The sequence below is a fragment of the Rhincodon typus genome, chromosome 18 (assembly GCF_021869965.1).
Source record: "Rhincodon typus isolate 14 chromosome 18, sRhiTyp1.1, whole genome shotgun sequence".
In the NCBI taxonomy this organism is placed as follows: Eukaryota; Metazoa; Chordata; class Chondrichthyes; order Orectolobiformes; family Rhincodontidae; genus Rhincodon; species Rhincodon typus.
Window position 1 is genome coordinate 37725461 of NC_063349.1, and position 10145 is coordinate 37735605.

Consider the following 10145-nt stretch of genomic DNA (forward strand, 5'->3'; position numbering starts at 1 on the left):
GATACTGATGTGACTCGGACAGAGTTCTGAAGAAAAGTCATATTGGACTCAAAACACCAACTCTGGGTTGATATAAAACTCAGAGAATGAAGTGCAGGATGTAAGTTTGGATGCTACAGGTGGGAAAAATCAAATTGCCACCCATTGACCTTCAAGAAATCAGATTTGTAAAAATGCCTGAATCAGGTAAATGGACTACAAAAATCAATCATGAAGAATTAAAACTCAGGAAGCAGACAACTGCGTGAACAAGTCAATTTGCATTATAACAATAGCTGACCATTCCCAAAGTAAGTTTTAAACCTAACTTCTGGTCAGTTATCAAAACCCCAAAGACGCTTCCAACTACCAATTTTTCCAAAACCCTTCTTTTGGATTGATTCTCTAAATAGTAGATTTAAGATCTGTCATGCAAGTCAGCATTTGACACTACATCCAGGAGTACAATTACAAATTATCTGTGTAAAAATGATGCAGATGGACACACTGGTATCCCACAAAATATGATCCACCTGCCCTCAGGACTACAAGATTAATAAATTATCATCAAATGAGTGTGCCTTTAATCCATGGCAGAAAACAACAAATGCTGGACATGACAGTGGGTCATACAACATCTATGGAAAGAGAGCAAGCTAACATTTCGAGTGTAGATGACTCTTCATCAGAGCTGACGTGGTGTGGAGGGGGCAGCATTTATACAGTAGTTGGGGGGGCTGTGGGGTTGGTGGGTGTAGAGTGGTGGGGAGAACAGATGTTGATAGTTCAGATTTAGTGATTGGAATGTGAGAATGGCAGAACAATGGTGTATCTACCTGCCAGACTTGAAAGGAAAGTACCACTGTGGTAGAGGAAGGGGAGAGAGGGCATAGTGACAGAGAATGTGACAAGTAAAGATAAAAGAAAGAGAAGAAATGGGAGAATGTACAGGTAAAGATAAAAGAAAGAGAAGATATGGGAGGTGGTTCACAACATGAAGGAGCTGAACTCAATATTAAGTCCGGAAGGCTGTATCGTGCCCAGTCTGAAGATGAGATATTGTTCCTCCAGTTCGTGCTGTGATTCACTGCAGCACTGCAGCATGCTGAGGACAGAGAAGTGGGCATGTGAGCAGGACACTATGTTAAAATAACCGGCTACAGGAAGGTCAAGGTCATGTTTGCGCACAGGTGTTATGCAAACTGGTCGCCCAGTCTGCCTCTGGTTTTTCCAATGTAGAGTAGGCTGCATTTTGTGCAGCAAAAACAATACATAAGACTGGAGGAGGTACAGGTAAAATGTTGCTTCATCTGGAAAGACTGTTTAGGTCCTTGGATGGTAAGCAGGGAGAAGGTGATGGGACAGATGTTGCACTTTCTGCGCTGTCATGGGAAGGTACTGTAGGAAAGGGGTGTGGTCTTGGAATGGTCTATGGTGACCCAGAGGGAACCCTCCCTGCGAAATGCAGACAAGGGGAAGATGTGTTTGGTGGTGCCGTTCTGCTGGAATTGTCTGAAGTGGTGGAGAATGATCCTTTGAATGTGGAGGCTGGTGAGATGCAAAGTAAGGACAAGGGGTCCCAAACATGCTGTTGTGAGTGATGGGAAGGTGCAAGGGTGATAGGTCAATGTGGTTGAGGACCCTGTAAACCACAGTGGGTGGTAAGCCATGGTTATGGAAGAAGCAAGCCATGTCAGCATTGCTGTTTTGGTTGATGGCATTATCCCAAAAGATGTGACATAGGCGAAGGAACTGGGAGAATGGGATGGTGTCCTTGCAGGACGTGGGGTGTGAAGAGCTGTAGTGAAGGTAGCTATGGGAGTCAGTGGCTTTGTAGTGGATGGTAGTGGACAGTTTATTCATTGAAATGGAGACAGAGATGTCAAAGAAAGGATGGAAGAGTCTGAATTGGACGATGTGAAAGTTATAGAGGGTGGAAATTGGAGGCAAAATGAATAAATTTTTCAAGGTCCTGGCAGGAGCATGAAACAGAACCAAAGCAGTCATCGATGTACTGGAAAAAGAGTTGTGGGAGGGGGCCAGTGTAGGACTGGAACAAGGATTGTTCCACATACCCAATAAAGAAGCAGGCAGGCATATCTGGCCCCCATGTGGATGCCCATTGCACTCCTTCGACTTGGCACAAATGAGATGAATTAAAGAAGAAATTGTTCAGTGAGAAAACAAGTTCAGCCAGGTGGGGGAGAGCAGCGGTGGATGGGGAGTTTTCAGGCCTCTGGTCAAGGAAGAAGCTGAGAGCTCGCAGACAGTCCTGGTGGGGAATGGAAATATAGAGGGACTGGACATCCACGGTGAACTTCACTTTTACATTCTCCCATTTCTTCCCTTTCTTTTGGCCTTGCCTGCTACTTTCTCTGTCACTATGTCCTCTCTCCTTCCCCTGCCCCCAACCCAGTGGGACTGTCTTCTCCTTCAAGTCTGGCAGTTAGACACACCATTGTTCTGCCATTCTCACATTCCAATCATTAATCTGAACTATCAACATCTTTTCTCCCCAGCACTCTACACCCCACCATCTCCATTCCCAAACAATAGCATAAATGCTGCCCCCTTCACAGTTCATTTCAGCTCTGATGAAGAGTCACCTAGATTCAAAACGTTAGCTTTGTTTCTCTCCATGGACACTATCTGATCCACTGTGAACTCCAGCATTTGTTGTTTTCAGTACAGATTCCAGCATCTATAGTAATTTGCTCCTACATGATAAAGAACTACTTCAGTGCAAGGTTCACACTTGTATAATCGTTGAAAAGTGCAGGCAATCATTCTATACTAGTTTCATTTTCAGATTTAGTTATCAAAAAAAATGGTATAAACTATGGTAATAAATATGGTAATGCAAAAATGATAAATTGTCTTTCAGAGCTGTGGACTGGAAATGTTATTCCCATGAAGTCTCCACTGCAAAGATCTGCAAAATTAAGTTTAAAATTAAAATTCTTGTGCCCATAATTTCCTCAGATGTGTTCTTTTTGATTGTTATAATTCTCAGGATGTACTACAGTTACAAACATCAATCCTGCTCTGTATTTGTCCAAATTTAGTGGCAGAGTGGGAGCAACTCCAAAGAAGTTTGCCAATTTTTCCTAGTGCTTGAGCAATTGTTGAGTGGATGGAAGATTCACAGATGGTTGAAGCAAATGTTGTCAGTGATGAAAAGTAGTTAATAGAGAACATGAGTAAGTCAATAATCAATTCCTGTCATATACAAATACAAACATAGCTATGCTTTTAATAAGATAGTAAAGAAGTCAAAATTTTTTGGCAAAACTTATTTGGAATATAAGACATTTAAAATCAACTACATGTCTGTAAAATAAACTGTTGTCACATGTGATTCCCATAGAAAGAATAATAGTTTTAAACGAGGTAAATCATTTACTAGCCTTTCCATGGATCTTTTGACCTTGCTCTGCTCCCTCGGGAAGTTCTGATTCTATTAATTCTTCATTCTTCTGGGCATGGACTGTTTGCTCTTGTTGTGTTGCTATCTGTAAAAAATGAAACAAAGTTACTCTCACAAATAAAGTATGAGAAAAGGTAAATATTTTACTGGCACATTAAAGTTACATTAAGCAGATTTTTGCAAATGAAATTTTTTTACAAACCTTATTATACATCAAACTAAATAGATTTTTACGAAACTCAGCTTATATAATCAATGTCCATTAGATAATTAAAATTCTTTAAATTACAAGATAGCTTAGAAGAAATAAGTAATTTCGAGAAGGGCAGAGAAATTTTTTTTAAAATGTTCTAGTGTAAGTGAAGCCGTAACTTCTTGAATTTGGCTGGAAAAGTATATAGGTCTGGCTTAATTCCACTATACCAACAAAAGCAATAATCAGGCAGTGAAACAGCAACAAAAAGTTAAATGGGTTTGGATGTCCACTAATGGGTTCTTGACACTGTAAGCACATAGGAAATACTGCTTTCCAATAATGGTGGAAAGGCAGTGGATTTTCTCCAAAAATATACTTATGTGCAAACCTGGCAAACCAAATCAGGATTTGGGTACGAGAGATAGTAGGAACTGCAGATGCTGGAGAATCTGAGACAACAAGGTGCAGAGCTGGATGAACACAGCAGGCCAAGCAGCATCATAGGAGCAGGAAGGCTGACGTTTCGGGCCTAGGCTCCGTGGATGAAACTGGTCTACAGAAAATGTAAACCATTTGCCAAGGTAGTACAAGTATAATGAAGAACTGTATTGCTAACCGAATAAATCATATTTTAAAAATGTGAAAGTTAAACAAAACCACTGAGCTCTTAATTGGCAGTATTGTGAGAGGAAGTCCTTTTGAATTACTTTTATTTGTTCATGGGATGTGTGTGTCACTTCCTGGACCAGCATTTATTGCCCATTCCCAATTTCCATTGAAAATGTGGTTGCAAGCCGCCTTCTTGAACCACACCAGACTTTGAGGTTAGGTACACCCGCAGCACTGTGAGGAAGGGAACTTCAGGATTTCAACTCTGTGGCAGTGACAGAATGCAAAATAGTTCCAAATCAGGGTGGCATGTGCCTTGGAAGTGAATTTGCAAGTAGTTATGTGTATCCATGAATATGCTGCCCTAGTCTTTGTAGGTGGAAGAGGTCAGGGGTTTACAAGGTGCTGTCAAAGAAGCCTTGCTAAGATGCTGAAGTACATCTTGTAGATGGTTCACATTATCACCACTGTGCACCAGCTGTGAAGGGAGTAATTGCCACCACTGGCATCTTGTCGTATTTGTCACTTATACCAGTGTGTAGCATTGGTAGGGTTTGCTTGAGGTGGTTTGCTGTCACCAATCTTCTTTTATCATTGCTTTGCCTTGGGCCTATTGAGTGATTGATTAGTGGTTGAGGATACACCACTGTAGAGACTCTGCAGAAGAGACACTTCCTGGGTTATAAGAAGGTTTTTTTGGTTAGACATAATTACAGAGTTTGTGCAGATACGTCTGTTTCCTCTGAAAGCTAGTACAGAATTCCCTCTCTCCACCCATGTGACATCTGCGCAATGAGTGGAGCCATTTTAACATGAATCTAACCCTAACCCTAACCCTAACCTTAACCCCTTAAAATTATTACCTTATATAACAGAGGTGCCTTCAAACAAATGCTAAGAAGACAATGGGAGCAGGTAGCTGTCATAATCAATATCAACAGTTTAGTTCTGAGGATCCATATGTAGTACTGCAAGAAGTTTAATGATCTCACACAAGTGATCAAGGTCAGCAAATAAACCTTCATTCATACATTCCATTCACTAACCTAACAACAGTTTCCACCTACTATGACTCATACTTCACCTCATCTTCACACTTAGTCTTGCAAGATGCACACTTCTAACTAACATTTGGCATTTACTATGTTTACGTCAGACAAGCACATCACTCAGACACAATGAAGCAGGTTCACTAACATACTTTTCTCTCTCTTGCTAGGCAATGTGGCCCATAACTGGAACTCAAGTAACTGGAATGGTTACTCAGTCCCATTCATGCAGCTATGGCTGAGGACACAGCCAGTGCACTATCAATAGTATGTGCCTACCTGATCCTCCTCATACTGCACTTCACTGCCATGCCATAATCTGTTCTAATTTGCAAACCACAGGTGATGTAACTATGTATCACTTGCTTCACCGGATCCCACATAGACAACCATGTTAGTTTGAACACTGGCAGTCTACAAACTTTAGATGAGATATGGAGGTGCAATCTGTATGTAGTAAGTCATTGATAATGACTGGAATGTAACTGGGTCAAGAGAACAAATAGACATATGCAAGTTCTATCGGATGTGAGGATACACATAAGTTCTGCTGCAGAAGACTTGAATGTGAATTGTAATGACATTTAGGAGAAGGGAATGGACTCAAGCAGTGAAATGCTTTTGTATTGTAAAACCAGTCAAAAGACTTTATGATGCTTTTGAAGAACATGAAGGTTGTAACTTCAACTTGGCATGAGGCTTCTTGCAAATCCAACCTTTCTAGTATGAAAGTGCTGGCCAACTCCATGTGAGTGCTTGTGGACCCAACCATGATGCAGCATCTGATGGCTAATGTCTCAGCTTCCAGTGCAGCACAAGCAGAGTACATAGCGTTTGAGTGGACGTTCAGGTTGAAGTAATAAAATTTCATGCCATCATAGCTTTAGATACCTGTGCTGAAGCTACTTTCTCTGACAGCTGTCTAACAATCTGTGTCCTGCAACAGTAGAACAGAAATGCTGGAAATAAATCACAAAATGCTGGAAATAAGTCATAAAATGATGTAAATACTCAGCAGGTCTAACAGCATCCGTGGAGAGAGGAATAGTTAATATTCAGTTCAAGGCCGTTTCTGCATGAATTTCAACTCATGTGATTCTTTGTATTTCAAATCTAGCCATAATTACAGGTATCTCTGAGACATTCAACATTCCTTGAACTTTTGTTTTTGCTGCATCCTAAGATCTATATTCAGTGTTCTGCAGCAGATTGCTTGAATTGTTGAAGCATTGACCCAAAGTAGTGACAGCTGTACCATGAAGTCCAAACCACTGCCACTTCACCAGTCGCATTTATACCAAAATATTATGAATGCCAAAAATCTGAACTAAAATTAGAATACTGTAAATATTTAGTAACGCTGACAGCATTTTTAGAGAGAGAAACAGAGTTAAAGCTTCATATCAGTGACCTTTCATCAGATCTTTTCCTGTCAGCCATCTGGCCTGGATAGTGGCCACCCATGCTAAAATTGTGTAGTCCAAAGCTGGGTCATTTAAGCTCATAGTTGCTTGAGTGGTTCCTCCGCAAGGTCATATGCAATCTTTTCAACTATAAGTCAGCCTTCCACCAGACATGTGGTGTACTGTGTACAAGCAAAAAGCCAGAAAATGATGCTCTCTAATTGGCACAAAAGAAACACCTAAGGGCGATTAGTTGAGTTTTGTACGAATATTGAATATTCTATTAGATAATGTTGATATGCAATGGTTATTTTGCAGTAGCTCTTATTTCAGGATTGTGGCCAGAGGAATCCTGTGATGTTCTGTGACAGAGATGAGTGGAACTGTTGTAAAATAGAGTTGTATTCTTGAATTTGAGATGAATGAGGTACTCGTGGAAAATAGATATTTTAGTCTCATCCTCCCTTCTCTCATCCTCCTCATGTTCCTCTTCAAGTAGCTACAAAATCCCACGTATTAACAGCTTTGTCTTCATGGTGTGGTCGACCCTGCAAACCTCCATAAATGGAAACAGCTGCTTCAGCTAGTTCTGGAGATGATCTCTAGTTTAACCAAGGAAGCATATTCAATGTTTTAGCATCTCAATGATCTGATTTATGATGGTTTTGTGGAAGAACTTTGCCTGTCAGCGAGATGTCAATTGTACTGCTGTGTTGTAATAAAAAGTTGATCTTCTAGGCTTAAAGCAGCTTAAGGATTTTCTGCAAAGCTATCTGCATTGATCATATGCTGGCCATATGTGATTGGGTTGTGAAAGAGAATCATGAACTGGTTGTACAGCAGATAGCCCTTGGATGCCCAGCAGCGACCCTTTAATTTGACATAGTGGCTAAAAGAAAAATGATTGCAATGTGGCTTCTGCCAGGATAAAGGGAAGCACCAGCATAATTTTCAGAGTATGGTGCAAGCCAATTGCACAGCCGGTAATAATCCTTGCTACTGTGGCACATGTCAGCATTGAGAATAGATACACACAAAAATATCTATTTATTTACGAAGCCAATTTTCAGAATCACAGAGTCAAGCACAAGCCTTATTAGTGAATTGACTGCATTCTTTAAATTCAGCTTCAGGTTTAGCAGCAACTCCTTGACATTGTAAGTCATTGCTTGTGATGCACCACAGCTGCAGCCTGTATGATTGTAATGATGTTGGGTGACTTTACTATTCACAAGTGAGATCAAAATTAAGTGAACAAATAGTGAGGGCTATAATAAGAAAGTGGTTTCGGGTGAATGTTTTCTCATGCTATTCCTCCTGCCATGTCGCTGTGGGCCTGGACATATATGCAGGCTAGTTCAGGTAAGGATGGCAGATTTCCTTCCATAAAGAATGAGAGAGAACTTCATGTCCATCAGCAAGCGTGGTTTAGTAGCAGCACCATTGACTGGGGTAGTAAGGTCCTAGAAGACGTAGTTGCTAGATTGGTCCTGCAGCGGTGATGGGGGAATGGGGATAGATAGTAGGAGGAAAAATATGCTTGACTTTAACCTCACCAATCCATCTGCTGCAAATGCATCTGTCCATGTCAGTACCAGTAGCAGTGACCACTGCATAGTCATTGTGAAGAAGTCCCACCTTCACATTGAGGATACCCTCCATTGTGTTGAGTGGCACCACTGCCATGCTGAATGGGATGGGTTTAAAACAGATCAAGTACCTCAGGACTGCACCATCCATGAGGCACTGTAGCCATCAGCAATGGTAGTTCCCCAGCTTTGAAATATTGTCACTATTGTGATTTCCAGTCCAGGAACCGTCTGATGTAGTCTGCATACAGAAACATCTAGGACCAGGTCAGGGTAGTTTGTGGGTGTAAAGGTTGACCAGAGTTGGTGCTTAGATAGAATCCAAGGTAGTTTATTAAAGAAGGCTCACTGGACTTAAAATATTAACTCTGTTTTCTCTCCATAAATGTTGCCAGACCTGCTGAGTTTCTCCAACAATTTCTGTTTCTATTTATAGCTTATTCATCTGTCTCCCCCAGGCACTAGTCTTTAAACCCATAAGCACCCTGGAGCATTTGTTATGGAGTAGTAGTTCAACGGTGTCAGTAACCTGGGGAGGAAAAGCTCTTGATAGTTTGACAAACAGGCCAAAATGTCAGACTGAATCATACCTAGCATTTGCCCTGTTTTGAGATTCCTTTCAAAGCTATTTTTAATGAAGGTGGATAATGTGAAGATCTGATCACATGTGCTTCTTCCTAGTCAAAAGGCTCACTCTGGATGTAATCCACTTCAGACATGATTCACTACAGGAATAGGAGCTCTACTACTTTAAACATACTGACTGCAGAAACATTCATCAGTAGTTTGAAAGTAATTTTGCTTGCTTCTGGGAGGCCGATGACTTTAAACATGCACCAGGAGTTTGGCAGATTTTCCTCATATAAATTTTTTGAAACTCAGGGAGGATGTTTTCATAGCTAGCAGCAGTGCTCAACTTGATGGTGTGGGCTACTTTGTCAATAAGACCATATGATATAGGAGCAGAATTAGGCCATTTTGCCCATCAAGTCTGGTCCACTATTCGCTCATGAATGATATGTTTCTCAAACCCATTCTCCTGCTTTCTCCCCATCATCCTGAATCCCCTTACTAACCAAGAACCTATCTATCTCTGTCATAAATATACTCAATGACATGATCCTCCACAACCTGCTGCAACAATGAGTTCCACAGATTTACCACCCTCTGGCTGAAAATATTCTCCTCATTTGAGTTCTAAAGGGCCGTGCCTGAGGCTGTGCCCTTGGGTTTTCATCTCTCCTACTATTGGAAATATCTTCTCCATGTCCACATTTTCTAGGCCTCTCTATTCTGTGAGTTTCAATGCAATTTCCTTCTCATCCTTCGAAACTCCATTGAGTACAGACCCAAAGTTCTCAACTTCTCCTCACATGACAAGCCCTTCATTCCCAGGATCATTCTTGTAAACCTATTCTGGACCCACTCCAATGCCAGCATATCCTTCCGTAAATGGGGCCCAAAACTGCTCACAATATTCCAAATGTGGTCTGACCACAGCTTTACACAGCCTCAGTAATACATCTTTGTTCTTGTATTCTAGCCCTCTTGAAATGAATGCTACCATTGGATTTGTTTTCCCAACTGCCAACTGAACTTGCATGTTAACCTTAAGAGATTTCTGACCTAAAAGACCTAAGTCCCCTTGTGTTTCAGATTTCCAGTCTTTCCCCACTTAGAAAATAGTCTATGTCTCTATTCTTCCAACCAAGGTGTATATCCTCACACCTTCCAACATTATATTCCATCTGTTTCAGAGATAGTAGGAACTGCAGATGCTGGAGAATCTGAGATAACAAAGTGTAGAGCTGGATGAACACAGCAGGCCAAGCAGCATCAGAGGAGCAGGAAGGCTGACGTTTCGGGCCTAGACCCTTCTTCAGAAAAACCTTT

General features: G+C 41.1%; 1 protein-coding gene across 1 annotated transcript in view; it reads right to left on the bottom strand.

Annotated features, from left to right (window-relative positions):
• The window catches only part of ppfia2 (PTPRF interacting protein alpha 2), a 349413-nt gene that overhangs the window by 204753 nt on the left and 134515 nt on the right, over window positions 1–10145 (bottom strand). The window contains exon 5 of the mRNA XM_048607917.1: window positions 3387–3491. Coding sequence (XP_048463874.1) covers window positions 3387–3491 — 105 coding nt within the window. The remainder of the gene's footprint in view (window positions 1–3386; window positions 3492–10145) is intronic.